Source organism: Glycine max, chromosome 5, assembly GCF_000004515.6.
Source record: "Glycine max cultivar Williams 82 chromosome 5, Glycine_max_v4.0, whole genome shotgun sequence".
Taxonomy (NCBI): domain Eukaryota; kingdom Viridiplantae; phylum Streptophyta; class Magnoliopsida; order Fabales; family Fabaceae; genus Glycine; species Glycine max.
Window position 1 is genome coordinate 1,781,373 of NC_038241.2, and position 16,590 is coordinate 1,797,962.

General features: G+C 30.8%; 1 protein-coding gene across 4 annotated transcripts; it reads right to left on the reverse strand.

The window, feature by feature from the left end:
* Window positions 1-1,926: 1,926 nt before the first annotated feature.
* LOC102665855 (transcription factor TCP5) lies at window positions 1,927-4,073 on the reverse strand. 4 transcript variants are annotated; one of them, XM_006579436.4, is made up of 2 exons: window positions 3,888-4,073; window positions 1,927-3,443 (listed from the first exon to the last, which is right to left on the reverse strand). In XM_006579436.4, the coding sequence occupies exon 2, from the start codon at window positions 3,362-3,364 to the stop codon at window positions 2,189-2,191; it is 1,176 nt and encodes a 391-aa protein (XP_006579499.1). In that variant the 5' UTR covers window positions 3,365-3,443; window positions 3,888-4,073; the 3' UTR covers window positions 1,927-2,188. The 4 variants fall into 4 exon arrangements, with proteins under 4 accessions (XP_006579499.1, XP_025984413.1, XP_006579501.1 ...); XM_026128628.2 differs by having other exon boundaries at window positions 3,875-4,072; XM_006579438.4 differs by having other exon boundaries at window positions 3,988-4,068.
* Between the last annotated feature and the right edge of the window lie 12,517 nt (window positions 4,074-16,590).

Sequence of the window (16,590 nt, forward strand, 5' to 3'; positions counted from 1 at the left end):
AGTAAAGAAAAAGAACCATGCATCAGGACCAAGAACAGATTTATGACAAACCAACAAAATAACCAACCATCCCCTAAAGTTGCAAGACAAAAATCATCACATACACGCATATATATATATATATATATGGGAAATTATACTTGTCATTCTCCATCTGCGAATGTTTTCAAGATATATATATTACTTTCAGAATACAAAAGTCTGACTTGATTTTACCTTTTAATGCATAGTGTCTGAAGTCACAGTTTGTCCAAAGAAACCAATTTGCATTGTGCATAATGCACGACGAAATTAAACACCTAAATTTAATGCACATACATATATTAACATATATAACTAGCTACTTACTATTAGCCTCTGCATTCATATATCAATTCTGAAAATAACAATTCTAACAAAGTTTAAATGTGAGTGCATGCATGTGTACTAGTGAGAGAAGCGTTCTTAATTAGGATTGATTTGCCGTGTCTTTTGAACATTTTTCCTTAGTCAAATCGAGCAGAAAAGCAATAATATTAGGAGAAAAAGTTCAAAATCGACGTTAAATTAATAACAAATAAAATAAGACGACGCTTGGAAATCATTTGGAAATTTCTGATTATAAGAGCTGCTTCTATTAGCCACAAAGCTGTCATATATTCACACACACACAAATGAAATGAGAGGACTTTTAAGTGTGTAGGAGAGAGTACGTCCGTACTAAGTTGAAGCAACATCAATTAATTGTTTATATGTTGATCGAGCTACATTAATCATATGGTGGGTTCCAAATTAAACCTTACTATACTACGTGTGATAAATGTAAGTTGAAGCAACATCGATTAATTGTTTATATGTTGATCAAGCTACATTAATCATATGGCGGGTTCCAAATTAAACCTTACTATACTACGTGTGATAAATGTAAGTTGAAGCAACATCAATTATTTAAATGTAAGTCCAACATCAATTACTTGTCTAAGCTGTCTTGGACTTACATTTATTTAATTGTACCCTTTTCAAGCTACACTACGTGCAGTATACAGTGATATCGCAATTGAATTCTAGCTTATTGGAGGCTCTGTAAGATGGTGTCATGCCAAACACATTTCTGCGTACAGTTACGGCTTACACATAAAGAGTAACATATGAGATTGGCTCATTAGATGCGAGAGTCTCAAAAGTACCAGTTTAAGCATCTTTTTGTACTCAATATGGGATTCATAGCATTTTGAATAATGCAAAATATGTTAATGAAAGATATGGAGTACAAGGGTACCCCGCCCCAACCCAAAATATGAGATTCTTAGCATTCTTACCCATTTAAAGTTGGCACTAACGACTTTCCTCTAAGTACACTGGCCTAACAGTAGTCCTTTCTCATTTGGTGGCTTCACTTATCTATACATTACACCTTTATCTAACTTATTCTATATAGTTATGTAATCCTTTTCCCAACCCAACTTTCAGTTACGATTTAAGCACAAGCACACATGAAAAGAGAATTTCAATCTATAAAAGATTAAATCGGTAAGATAGCCTACTCATGACACAATTATATCAAGTTGAACTTTCTATTCTACGGAGTTTAAACACACTTTAAGGGTGAGTTTTGGATTAGCTTATGTAGATAAAATGTTTATTTTTATAGATCGTGGGAGATTAAAAAACATATATTATTGTCCAAATTTAAACTACATCGACACGAGCTAAATTGGTGTGCACATGTAGATAAGTGTCATAGTGTCATGAACCAAAAAGAATTCAAGTATTAAACAAAAACACGTGAATAATTTTAAGATTTACTACACCTTTATACTGCCCGAGACACTAAGTATTTGGTCTTGAAGTAAGTTATAGGGACTTTAAGCTAATACCATATATACCATAAGTGTTTAAACTATTAGATAAAAACACGCGAATAATTTGATATTATATCTCTAACAATGAGCACATGAACACTATTCCAGTTATTTTATAATACATCGTTCTCACAATGGTTAATATGCAACAAGGTATCTAATAGCTGCAACCACAACGATTAATACTTCGAAGTTCAAACATAAATATTGTATATATATATATATAGCATTTCCATTCCTACAAAACTCACATTCACGGCGCTGAGTGCGAAAATTTAAATCATGTGCATTAGCCTCTTGAATAATTGTTGCGAAGAATGTCCCCGAAGCACTGATTAAGCACTGATTCAAGAACGAGAACTAGTACCCTTATTTGGTTGGCTACGATCATTGTTATCTGAATCAAGAAGCTTGGAGCTAAATGATGTCGGAAGGCGCCGACTAATAGGTGAATTGGTTGAATGAAGAGATTGGATGAGAGGAAGACGCTTCATGACTTGGGAACTTGAGCTAAAGATCTGAACATTGTTGTTGGATTGTCTTGGATCACTTTCCACCGAGTAAAAAGCAGATGGTGTAGCAGAAGTTGGACAAAAAAGCAATTGGGGACCAGATGATGCTCCAGAGAAATTAGAAGACGAAAATGGCACACCAATGCCACTGCTTTGATGGGAATCATGTGAAGGAAACAATCCATGGCTTCCAAAGTGGGACAAAGATAGCCTTGAAGGCTCAGAATGGTGGTAGGAGTTATGTGTCATGCCATTGTTTAACAAACCAGGTAAATAAGAGTTATTAGTAGTTGTCCCAATTGGGAAGAGCTTATAATGAACTGAAGAATTATCCTCTCTATTATGAGTAGTAGTACTACTACCACCAATTCCTCCACCTTGATGGTTTTCTTGTTCATTTGTTTTGATCCAGAACTGTCCTTTTTGGGAGATTGACACACTTTCAGCTAACTCCTTACCATTATTTAGTGAATCTATATCCCAATACCTTGTTGACTTTGTTGCCGTGAGGCGGTTTTGATTTCCCCCATCCTTAATAAAAGTGGAGTTGTTATTAGCAGCATCATAGAAGCCTCCAAGAGAAAACTGAGAGGTACCTGGCAGTAGGGTTTGCTGGTGAAACTGATGAGCAAAACAGTGAGGAAATTGAAGTGGTGGGAGTTTGTCAATATCAGATTTGGTGGCTTCAAGCAACCAATCTACCACCTTGCTAGGTTGGTTGAATCCAAGCTTGTCTTGAAGATTGTATAACTGAATTGCTGTGGGAACAGAAAGTCTAATCCTTCTGTCCCTCAGTCCCCTAATGGTGCAAACCTTGCTGTGCCTATCTTTGCTTCCCAAGGAACGTGAGACTCTCACAATTCTTGGATTTCTGAATGCTGACCATGATCTTGATGATGAGGAGGTGGAGGGTCGTGCCTTCAAGAGCTTCTCAATTTTAATGTTGTTATCATCATCACCCTCTTGTTGATTTTTGGCTTCATGAACTTTACCTGAACTTTCAATCATCATGCTACTTAATTATCTCATAAATTTTATTCTTGATATCATCCAATAAAACTAACCTTTTCGCTCTCCTCACCGACCCGATCTGATAAACAATGGAGGAAAATAAAAAGGTTAATTATAAATATACCAGAAACATTTTTGTCTTATTATATACTATGCAGTTTTTGTTTTAATATTAATTTATTTCAACAAATTATATATGCTAAAATTGTAGCGTATTTTGGGAAGAGATTCACAAATTAGAGAGTGAAAAGTAAGGGTCAGAAAGAAACAAAAATAGTGGAAAGTTCTACACTGAAATCAGCTTTACCAATTCTACATGATTAACTGATGCTATATATGCTGTTCCAAAATTAGGGCAAATATATACTCACTCAATTGATAGTTATGAAACTGAATCGAAGGCAGAAGCAAGGGTTTGATGGAAAAATTGTGCAGTTAATTAGGATTTTCACTGAAAAGATGAGAAGCATGAGAATAAGGCTAGCTGGTGTTAATAAAAAGTGAGATTACCAGATGAACTTACGTGAGAGAGGAAAGTGAGGATGCTGTGCGTCAAATGTTAAAAACTTTTCAGCATACAGAGAAGAAAAATGCAGGAGACAGCAGAAATAGAAACTTCGTACAAGTCTTAAATGTTGATCAAGTGAGCATATGACCTCAAGTTTCGACTTCAACCTTTTTTCCTGCAAAGGAATAATAATGTTGCATCGAATTGAGAATTTTTGTAAAGAAAAAAGGTTAGAATTTTACAGCATCATAATCTTCGATGTACCTTGACCATGTGGCGTCCTTGTCAAGTGGCACGTCGACCAAATTGCTTATCTTGACTTCCTGAATTTGTTTACACCACTTGCTGAACAATGAATCATTGTCTTAATAATGCTATTGTTAAGTGTTACAAATATAATCACAATTAAGTAAATTTTTAATTTAGTTATTCAAAGTTGGAGTCTCGTTACATTAATTTTTAGTAAAAAATTTATATCGCTAAGTTACTCCTTAATTTAAATACAAATATTGCAAAATTTATCTTTTCTTTGCCATTTATTTTAATTCCTTTCGAAGATGAATATGATATATTTATATTTTTTGAAAATTAATTGGATGACTAAAATCATCAAAGAATTGGAGGCCACATAAGAATTAATTTCAAATAGAATATTTTTAAAATAAATAATATAATAATACACTAAATTTTAAAAGACTAAATTAATTAAGAGTTTGTTTTATATTAATTATTAATTATAAAAAGTTTTAGTGCCGGACTGATTTAGGACTGCCTGTGCAAGCTAGCCCAATAGTGACAAAATAAAAGTTAGGAAAAGAAATACTTTTCATTCATTTATGACATTGAGTTTTCTTTGAATAAAAAAGAAAAGAAAATCAAAGATTTTCTTTTTAGCAACAATAGATATTTTTAACAAAAAATTTCTCAAAATGCATTGTTATCCTTTGTGAGAGACAAATTTACTTAGGTATCAGATACTAAATATATGGTGCTTTTTTTTTTATGTAGTCGGTATTTTAACTGCAATTTACAATTTTGTTAGGGGTTTATCATTTTTTACTAGATTAACTCCCGTCGTAAATTCCTCGTTATAGTTAAGAAAGTAAACAAAATTCCGCATAAATTGTTAGAGAATTGATGTATTTTTAATCGTCTCTTATATTATAAATGTATTTAAGTTCTCATTTTTTTAATAGTAAAGAAGCCTTAATATTCTTTTATTTTTATGATACGCGACTTCACTGTTATGTAATATTTATATTTATATATGTTTTGAAATTCTTAAATGATTAATTGTTCACTTTATGATGATATTTGTTTGCGTCAAAATTTATTTTTTATGTCAAGATTTAAAATTCTTAAAATTTAACTTTAATTACATTTTATTTTTTATACTAAAATTTTCACTTAATTTAAAATCTTAACTACCCATGGTTTAAATTTATTTTAAAGCGTTTTAAAAATTTCCTCTTTCCCTTAATTTTCCCTTTTAATTTTTTAAAAATTTATTTTTATACAGCATTTTATACAATGTTATTCGTTTGTTTTTATCTCTAGTATAGCATTTATCTAATTTACATTTTTCTCATTTTTTATTGTACAAATATAATTTCTCCTTTATTTTTTATTTTCAATAGACATATCTTTCTTTAAAATTACAAAATGCATTTTTTTATTTGTCTGTTTTTAAAATGTTATATGATGAAAATATTCTGTCTGTTTTTCAATATGATCACTCTGAATAATAAGTGACAAAATAAATAGTATAATATTTTTGTCGCTATTAATAACACTACATCAACTGCAAGTAAAAAACAAAAAATATTAGATGATAGATCCCTAGCTGCGCAATAGATGAGGGACCAACATAAACTTAGGCTCTTAAATGCACCCACTCAACTTTTAGCTGGAAGAAAAGAGAGGGACCACAGGCAGATAGCAGTGAGATTTGCACACAGCACAATTTGGAGTGTGTGTGAGTTCACACTGTTAATAATTAGTTTGATTAGTTGTCTAATTATATATGCTAGTTGTTTCACAAAATTAGGATGCATATGCTTCTCCAAAAACATGCATATGATTAATCAATGTCTCATATATATGTACATGCACTAGAAGATTAATTATTAGTTGCTTCTAATTAATAATTACTAATATCCAAGTTTAATTTCCTTCGTTGTCCTTTGCAAGTTAGAAATAGTATATGGTCCAGTTAGTCTAATAATCTGGCCTACTATTGTAGTATCTAAACCGTTTCCCATTTAGGTTGTTGTCTTGTGTATGTGTTATATGTTTTAAGAGTATTTTCCTGCCAAACAAGGAAAAGAGAAAAGCTAGCATGCAACTAATGTTGCTTATTTAGCCTTTGAGAGAATATTTACCCTTCAAAACACCAAAAAGAAAAAAAGAAGAATGTTTACCTTTAAAAAACACACACTCGCGTATGTTTCTAGAGAACATATATATGTCTAGTAAAATGACACGAGAAAAACCCTAGACAGCTAGCTGGCTCTTTCAGTGTATATATCCAATTTTGAAAAAAGAAAAAACATAATGAATCTTTTTTTCTAAATGTTGTGTGCCTGAGCTAGAGACAAGGAGTAAGAGCCTTCAGCTTTCTCCTTCAAAATATCTATAAAATTGGAATCTTCACCTAAATTATTGAGGTATTCATCATCAGGACACTGCAACAGCCGTTGTTTAGTACTGGTCAAAAGCAGAACCAACTTTAAACTCAAAGCCCTAAGTGGGGTTAAAACCTTGTGAACCACATTTATATGAACCTTTCAATAATAAGTAAGGTGAAAATTAATTTCTGCACCCAACTCATGCTGGAGACATTAGTTTTACACATAAATCGATCAGACTTGAAAAAACAAGAAATTAATACATATAGCATGGTATTATTTGTGATAGGGCATATATAAGAAACCCTAAAATTTCAATTCAGACAGAACTTTATCATTTGAGATAAAGATGGTCCATTGGAAGTATTGAGTTTTTGTTTGCAGAAACAGAAAATGTTGAATTTGACGTACTGTTGTCGATCAGTTTCTCTCTTTCTCAAGGTTTTTTTAGTTTTATGTCCCCAGCGTTATCTTTCTGCCTGTAAGCTATTGCAGAGAAAAAGTAATGAAATTAACGAGAGGAGTTTCTAAATATAATATATGATGATGACATAACTATTTGCCCCTAATTGCCCTAAACCTTGTATAATTCTGCGCCCTCTCTCCGATCACTACTCACTCTTACAATAGGTAGAGTCAATTCAGTTCAAACTATATATATATATATAATTGGACAAGTGGAAAGCAAAGAATTAATTAATCTGCATTGAATTGGAATCGTCATAACTATATCTTGTAACTTAATAAACATTAAAAAAACTAATTTCTTTAAATTTTATTTAGTTACTTAGATGTCCATTGTTTTGTACCAAAATCATAATAAATTTTGGGAGTCAACCAAGCAATCAACATTTAATAATTATTTTAAAAAAAACGGACATTACCTAGGATAATAGTAGCTTTTATACAACTTTCCCTTGTTATTCACAGAATATGTTGAGATCAATTAATTTGAATTGAAACTAGCTAATGAACCTATTTAAAAGAGTAGAACTTCCTGTAAGATTTAATGTCTTATGTGTTAAGCATGTCACTTAGGATTAATAAATAAATAAATATTATGGATTAAGTTGTAAATGAGTTGTGGACTTAGGTGGAGTAATTCCTAAAAACAATTATTATTTGATGAGAATAGTTGTTATAAAAAAGTTAATACTCACTGATCTGAAATAAGGTTTTTTCATGATATTAGAGTATTCTTTTAACCCTAGCTATCCTCCATCACAAAAGATGGAGAGAATAAAAAAAAGGGTAAAAGGAAATAAAATTTTATTTCTCTCTTCTTTTAAAGAATTAAAGTACAAGGAAGAGAAGTTTTACTATAGAAAAAGATATATACTTTTATCAATTATTTGTGAGAATCACATGTTTCAATATCCTATTAGTTTTCTATTATTGAGAACCCTAAAAGACTATAATTTACATGTGGTATCAAAGCCTAGTTGTGAAATTTATGAATCTTCAATAATGATGTTTTCTCCAAATTTTATCAACCCTAACTATGAAATTTAAGGATTTTAATTTTCAGGACATGCATGTTTATTATATGTTTCGATAATATGGCTTTCGGTGTTGGTTTCAATTTTCCGCTGTATAAATGTATACGTCTCCCTCTTATGCATCAAAATCATGTCTTAATTTTGAATTATTGTATCAAGAGAAGTTACGTAACCTTTTCACATCATCAATGCCATATTTTCTCAACATAAAGGCTTAGCCTTGTTTTTACCTAAAGACAATCTTTTGGCCACCAAAAAACACAAAAATTATATATATTACTATTATAATGTTTTATGTGGGAAATCAACTTTTATGTGTATCTTGCAATGGTTGACATGTGAATAAAAAATAAATAAAGGTAATGATGCATGTTTATAATGAATGGCCGAGAATTGATGTTCAGTGATTTTGTTTTATAATATGAACGAATGGTGTGTGGCCTGAAATGAAATTAACGAGAATGCTATGAATTGTTGGGAGCTGTAAGTATATGCAAGTCACGTATTTGCTTGAAATTAAGTATATGATAGATTTGTTAGTTGCTAAAGTGACTAAATCTTAAGTTTATTTAATTTTAAATTAATGATATTTTTTTTAATTACTGGATGCTGAAATATATAATAATTATTTAAGGGTATATTGAAATTCATTGTTGTAAGACACTTACGAATTTTTCAAAGGTTGATTAATTGTTCTTATAATTAATGAATATAATTACAAGTAATTTGTGTATATTATTAGTTTTAGTTATATACCCAAAGGCAGTAGTGATTCTAATTAATGCATATTTAACTATCACTAATGTTATAATTTTATCAACATCATTATGTTGTATGTTGTGTACGAATGTATCACCCAAAGGAGAACATTGATATACATGTATTGTTGTTTGAATATATTATATGTGTAGCATGTGTTTTATGTCTCAAAACACTTATGTGAAATTTTATTATACAATATCAGTTCTCAACTCATTGAATTCTCATGTTTCATCTGTGTCAATTGATAATGAGCTTAACTTCTCTTACTGGAATGAGCAAGTCCAATTTCACTTTGGTGTTTTGGATCTTGATGATCTTGTTATATTGGAAAAGAAGATTGTTGATATTACTCATGATAGTAACACTAAAGAAAAAGTTTATTATAAAGCTTGAGAAAGATCTAACAGACTCAGTCTAATGTTCATGAGAATGAGTGTTGCAGACAACATTAACATAGCTACCCCCAAGACCAAAAATGCTAAAGAATTTATTGGGTTAGTGGAAGAGCACTCCTAAACAACTGATAAGTCTCTTGCTAGGATATTAATGAGTACGCTGACCAAAAATGCTAAAGAATTTATTGGGTTAGTGGAAGAGCACTCCTAAACAATTGATAAGTCTCTTGCTAGGATATTAATGAGTATGCTGACCACCATGAAGTTTGATGGTTCACGTACTATGTATGGGTATGTCATTGAGATAACAAACATTGTAACAAGGCTTAAGACCTTGGAAATGGGTGTGAATGAGAACTACCTTGTATAATTTATTCTTAATTCATTATCGTCTGGCCTATTTCAAATGAATTATAATACCATGAAAGATAAATGAAATGTGCATGAGTTGCACAATATGTTAGTTCAGGAGGAAACGAGGCTTAAGAATCAAAGAAGTCGCTCAGTTCATTATGTAAGTCATCGTGAGAATCAAGGAATTGAAAAGAAATTTAATAAGAAGCATGGTAAGGGCAAATGGTCATTAAAGATCGATGAGACATTCATGCCAATCCAAAAGAAAGCATCAAAGATCAATAATTGTCACTTCTGTGGGAAAGCTGGACATTTCCAAAAGGATTACCCAAAACATAATGTTTGGTTTGAAAAGAAAAGTGAGTTTAATGCTTATGTATATTTTGAATCAAATTTAATTGAAGTTCCCTATAATACATGATGGATTAATTCTAGATATATTACTTATGTTTCTAATAAGATGCAGAGATTTTTTACCATCCAAACCATAAGCCCAAATGAGAAGTTAGTCTTCATGGGAAATAGAGTGAAAGTTCTAATGGAAGTAGCCGAGACTTATCGTTCAATCCTTGACATTGGACATTATTTAAATTTATTAGAAACTCTTTATGTACCTAGTTTATCTAGAAATTTGATTGCATTATCTAAACTTGATGTTAACAAATACTCTTTTAATTTTGGTAATGGATTTTTTAGTATAATGAAGCATAACCATCTCATTGGTACTAGTAATCTTTGTAATGGTTTATATAAATAGAATTTAAATGATTTTGACTTTGCATCATAATGTTGACATTAAACATAGTTTAGTGAATGAATGCTCCACTTCTTGTGGCATAAATGTTTGGGTCATATTTCTAGAGAAAGAATGGAAAGATTAATAAAGAATGAAAATCTTCCAAGACTAGATTTTACTAATCTGAATATTTTGTTAGAGATAGGGGGAACAATATGAAGAAGCTTTGGAGCTTGAAGAAGTTTTGTCTTTTTACATGCACAACACTTTGAGTGACATTCCTATTGATTGTTGCATCTTAGTCTTTATCTTTTCATATATAAATCATGTAGAGGTAGGAAGATTGTTTCTAAAAGTTAGAAACTTCTTCAGTGCATAAAACTCTTTGTTTTAATCGATTACAAGGTTAGTCGTAATCGATTACACAAGTGTTTGTATCTTGTAAAGAGATTATCATTTCAGTTTAATTGATTATCAGTTAACCCTAATTGATTACATAGTTCAGTTGAGACCATGTCTAATTTTTCATGAGTCTCTCCTTTAATTGATTAGCAGGTGATCATAATCGATTACTTCATTCTTAAAAGTAATCAAGAAGACTTTAATCGATTACATCAAGAATCTAATCAATTACATTATTCTTGAAAGTTTTTCAGATGTTGGGAAGAACACTTTAATGGATTGAAATGATAATATAATCGATTACTTCTTCGAAATAATCAATTGCATGTAGTTATAACTATTTTCTCTCTAAATAACCACCTTGTGTTCTCATTTTCATAACGAAAAAGAAAAGAAGAAAGAGAGAAGAAAAAGTGCTTTGAATAAGAGTGCGACTCACAACTTCTAGACTTTATTTTTCTAAAGCTCGCATGGTAAAAAATGAGTTGTGAATTTTCCTTAGATCAAGAAAATGTTCATTCACATTAGCAAAGGTTCTTGCATGTGATTGATCAGGTTATGTCTCTCCTTGACTCAGTTTTTCATGTATTTTACATGTTAGCATATGCATGAATTTCTAAAGACATACTAGAATAAGTTTTTCTTGTTTGGGCTAAGAGTAGGTTTCTCTTAAGCTCTTATTCACAAAAGATCCTAGGTTTGGGTACCTTAGTCTCTTTTTCTGGGGTAAGAACTGAGATTGATTGTGATTGCTTGTAAGAATTCTATATGCATAGTGAAAATCTAATTTGGATTGGATTAAATAACTGGAGTAGCTTCTATAGAGATAGAGAGTGAACCAGTATAAAAATTGGTGTACATTTTCTTTTGATCTTATCTTTCTTTCTCATTGTACTCTTGATCAATTTATTAAAGGTTAAAGAAAATATCTTTTTGAAAAAAAGAACTTTAACAAAAGGTTTTTATGTTAAGGATGATTGATTAAATATTGGTTTATCAAAAGTTTATAATACGATCCTTGGAAAAGAATTTTTTTAAACTATGGTTTTTTAAGTTTGATTTGATTTAGAAACTAATTCACCCTCCCTCTTGGTTTGTGAGTTCCATCATCTTTTTTCATATTTGTGTGGATTGTATTAAAGCAAAACAAACAAAACACATAAAGAAAGGTACTACAACAAGCACTTAGCTTCTTGAAATTATGCACACTGAAATTTATGGACCTTTTGATGTTAATTCTTTCTGAAAGGAAAGGTACTTTATCACCGTCATTGATGATTATTCACATTACAACTTTATCAACTTACTGCATGAGAAATCTCAAGCATTAAATGTCTTAGAAATTTATTTGAATGAAGTAGAAAGGTAATTAGATAGAAGGTGAAAGTTGTCAATTCTGATAGAGGTGGAGAGTACTATGAAAGGTATGATGAAACTAGGCAACACCTATGTCCATTTGCTAAACTCCTTCAGAAATGTGATATTTGTGCGTAATACACAATGTCAAGTACACCACAACTAAATGGTGTATCAAAAAGGTGTAACAAAACATTAATGGATATGGTTATAATTATGTTGAGTAACTCTAAATTGCCCATATCTTTGTGGATGTGTGCATTGAAAACTGTTATGAATTTGCTAAATAGGATTCCTAGTAAGACAGTTCTGAAGACACATGTTGAACTGTGGACTAACAGGAAACCTAGCATAAGGAACTTGCATGTTTGGGGTTGCCAAGCAAAAATAAGGATTTATAATCCCCAAGAAAAGAAAACAGATGCAAGAACAATCAATGGATATTTCATTGGTTATCCATGCCAAAAAAATCAAAAGGGGATGGGTTTTACTATCTTAATCATAGTATGAGAATTGTTAAAATTGTAAATGTAAGGTTTAATAAAAATGGTAAAATCAGTGAGAGTACAGTTTCACATAATGTGGAAATTAAAGAAATTAGAATGCAAGTTCCTTTGACTTGCGCCTCTAGCAGTAAAGTAAGTGTTACTTTAGATGTTGTTCCAAACAACAATGAAGAAGAGCAGCACAATAATGAACCCATGATTGAAAATGAACTTAATGTAGAAGAACCACAAGAAATATCATTAAGGAGGTCTCAAAGAGAAAGAAGACTAACTATTTCAAATGATTATGTGGTATATCTACATGAATGAGAAACAGACTTAAGCATTACTGATGATGATCAAGTTTTCATTTTCACAAGTCGTAAGTTGTGATAATTCTTATAAGTGATTGGAAGCCATAAAAGAAGAGTTAAAATCCATAGAACAAAATGGTATTTGGGTCCTTGTAGAATTTCAGAAGGTTGCAAAAGAGTTGGTTGTAAGTGGATCTTTAAGACTAAATGTGACTCTCATGACAACCTTGAACGTTACAAGGTCAAACTTGTTGCTAAGGGTTTTACTCAAAGAGATGGTGTTGATTATAAAGAGACATTTTCACTAGGCTCGGGAAAGGATTCCTTTAGGATTATCACGACACTGGTTGTCCATTATGAGTTGGAACTACATCAAATGGATATGAAAATTGTCTTTTTTAATAAAGATTTAGAGGAAAATGTTTACATGGACCAACCAATGGGGTTCTTAGTTGAAGGAAAGGAACACATGGTGTGCAAATTAAAGAAATCAATATACAAACTTAAGTAAGCTTCCCGCCAATGGTATTTGAAGTTTAATTTTATCATTGTTTCCTTTGGATTTAAGAAAAATATTGTTGAACGATGTATATATATCTAAAGGTCAATGGGAGTAACCTTATATTTTTTATTTTGTATGTTGATGATATCTTGTTTACAACTAATGATCTTAGTCTTCTTCATGAAATTAAGAAGTTTCTTTCTAGTAATTTTGAAATAAAGGATATGGGTGAAACAAGATATGTGATAGGAATAGAAATATTTTGAAACAAATCACAAGGATTGTTAGGCTTGGCCCATAAAGCATATATTAATAAAGTACTAGAGAGGTTCAGGATGGAAAGTTGCTTATCATCACCCGTTCCAATTCAAAAAGGAGACAAGTTTAGTCTCGCACAATGTCCTAAGAATTATTTGGAATGGAAACAAATGGAAGCAATTTCGTATGCATCTGTTGTTGTGAGTATTATGTATGCTCAGATCTATACTCAACCAAACATAAGCTTTGTAGCTGAATGTTAGAAAGATACCAAAGTAATCAAGAATGAGACATTAGAAAACTACAAAGAAGGTTCTTAAATACTTGCAAGGAACAAGGGATCACATGCTTACATCTAGGAGGTCTGATCACCTTAAGATGATTAGGTATTCGGACTCAAACTTTGCTAGATGATCATGAGTGGATACAAGGAAATCCACCCTTGGCTATGTATTTCTTTTAGCTGGAGGAACAGTGTCGTGGAAGAGTGCAAAACAATTTGTTGTTGCTTCATCCACTATGGAAGCTAAATTTTTAGCATGTTTTGAGGCTACAATTTAGGCTAATTGATTGCAAAACTTTATTTTAGGGCTTGAAATTGTCAATATTGTTAGTCCGCTTAAAATATATTGTGATAACTCCACATCAGTGTTTTTCTTTAAGAACTACAAGTAATCTAATGGTATTAAACATATGGAGTTAAAGTACTTTATCACACAAAAGAAGAAGTTTAGAAATAGAGAGCGTCAATAGAACATATTAACACAAATTTAATGATAATTGACCCTTTGACAAAGAGGCTATTGCCCTAGATATTTATTGAGCATGTTGAAAATATGGAAATTATTGTTATTAAGAATTGTTGAGTGTAATGTTTACTTTTGTTCTAGATTGTTAACACCTTGAGCTCATTTATCATATGTTTCTGATTACATGTTCTTTACGTTTGCATGCATATTTATATTAGAGTAATGTAAATAGATATTGTCTTAAATAAAGACTTTATGTTGGACCATTATGTGTTTCTAATTATGGTCATATTAAGGAGAAGTCTAATTTGTGGTACATGGAAGGGATTATATCGATAAAGTGATATAAAGCTATCATGACTAATTAATACCTATTCTTAATTATGAAATTATGATGTGTCCAATGTATGAAATGATTTACTCATTTCAATGTGCATTACGTAAGTTTTATTTGTTAATTTATTTATCTGTCCATGATATTAGATAATGTCACATGAATCAAGTGAGAGAATGTAATATTTAACGTCTCATATTAAAGGCATGTGACTTATTAAGGACTACTAAATAAATAATTAATTGTTATGGCCTGAGTTGTAAATGGGTTGTAGGCTTAAATAGAACAGTTTTTAAAAATAACTATTATTTGATAAGAGTAATAATTATAAAGGGGTTAATAGTCACTAACATGAGATAAGATATATTTCCTAACATTAAAGTATTCTCACAATCCTAGCTATCATTACCAAAGATAGAGAGAATAGAAAAAAGAATCAAAAGAAGTAAAATATTATTTCTCTCCTCTTTTAAAAAATTAAAGTATGTCAGAAAAGAAATTTTACCTTAAAGAAAAGTACACACATATTTCAAAATCTTATTAATTTTTTATTATTGAGAACCTATAAGACTATTATTTACGCTTCCAGCACATATTTTAACTATTCACACAAGAGTTAAACTCAAAACTTTATCTAATTAAAGATAACCAAGCTCCTTATTACTCCTAATTTCCCTAAACCTCGTATAATTCTTAGATCAATCAAAGACGTTGGTGATATCACATTTTTATAAATACACATGTGAACCTGTAGTAATTAGATGAAAATTGCTAGCTTCTTCGAATATTTATACTGGCTAGCTAGAGAATTTCGATGTAAGAGAGAAAAAGATAATTTTGAGTTTGAAATTAATTTTTTATATTCTTAATTAAAAGGTTATTATTCTTAACGTGTTTTTCAAAAGCCTCCTTAATTTAAGGATTTGGAATTTAGTAGGTATTTTTGAAGCTTCTATATGAACAAAGTCCCTCATTGACTAAGGAGAAACTCTTCAAGAGTTTATATTTAGTTATTTACATAAACAGCTCAACTGCAGAAACGAGTTGTAGAGAAGAAAGAGTTTATATCCTTTTATTTTTAATTACCTCCGATAGGTGTGTATTGTCTACACTTTCATGCAAACTTTCAAGGCTACTACTACTTCTGTACATCTGAAAACCTCCTTTTCCAAACCTATATCTATGTATGACTTTGGGAAACTGGGTGCACATTGTTCAAAAGATGTATCTCAACGAGTATAACGTAATGCTTATTTTAATTAAATGTTACAGGGAAATTAAGTAGAAAGACAATTTTCCCTTAACTATATATATTTCTTTCTTTCACCCCACAGCTGAAAACACCGTTGTATCACCATCAACACTGTCCACTAAGTAGTAGTGAGTAACTCTCTAATCAATGAATATATACTATCACTGTCAAGGACTGTGAGATCTCTGCTATTTAGCAGCATGATATGACTCAGTTAATAAATGTGTGTTCAGAGAGATCAATATATAATTTAGGAGGGATATGCATGGGTGGGTGACAAATTCCTATTGTCGATTGGGAAGAGGAATCTATTTATATAAACATATAAAAATGTGTGTATATATATATATATATATATATATATATATATATATATATATATATATATGAAGAAAGGTTGCACAGAATAATTAAATTTAGGTGTTACTTGTATACTATAATGATGAAAGACATGGAACGAGATCATTAAATCTGACTATAAATTGTCTTAAATTTTATATATAACTATGATATTTTTCTAGGTACCTTGAACCTGCTGGCACAAGTAGTTATTGCACTCTGCGGCAAAACTGCAAAAGCTAGCGACAACAGCAAAGATATATGATGCCAATATAAAAAAAAAAGTGAAAAAGATAAATGCAAAAATTAAGCTGATGAATTAATAGTTTAGAACTAAGAGAAATGGTTCCCATC

Excerpts from the sequence above, each read along its gene's own strand:
- LOC102665855 (XM_006579436.4), bottom strand. The coding sequence starts at position 3,364 with ATGATGATTGAAAGTTCAGGTAAAGTTCATGAAGCCAAAAATCAACAA.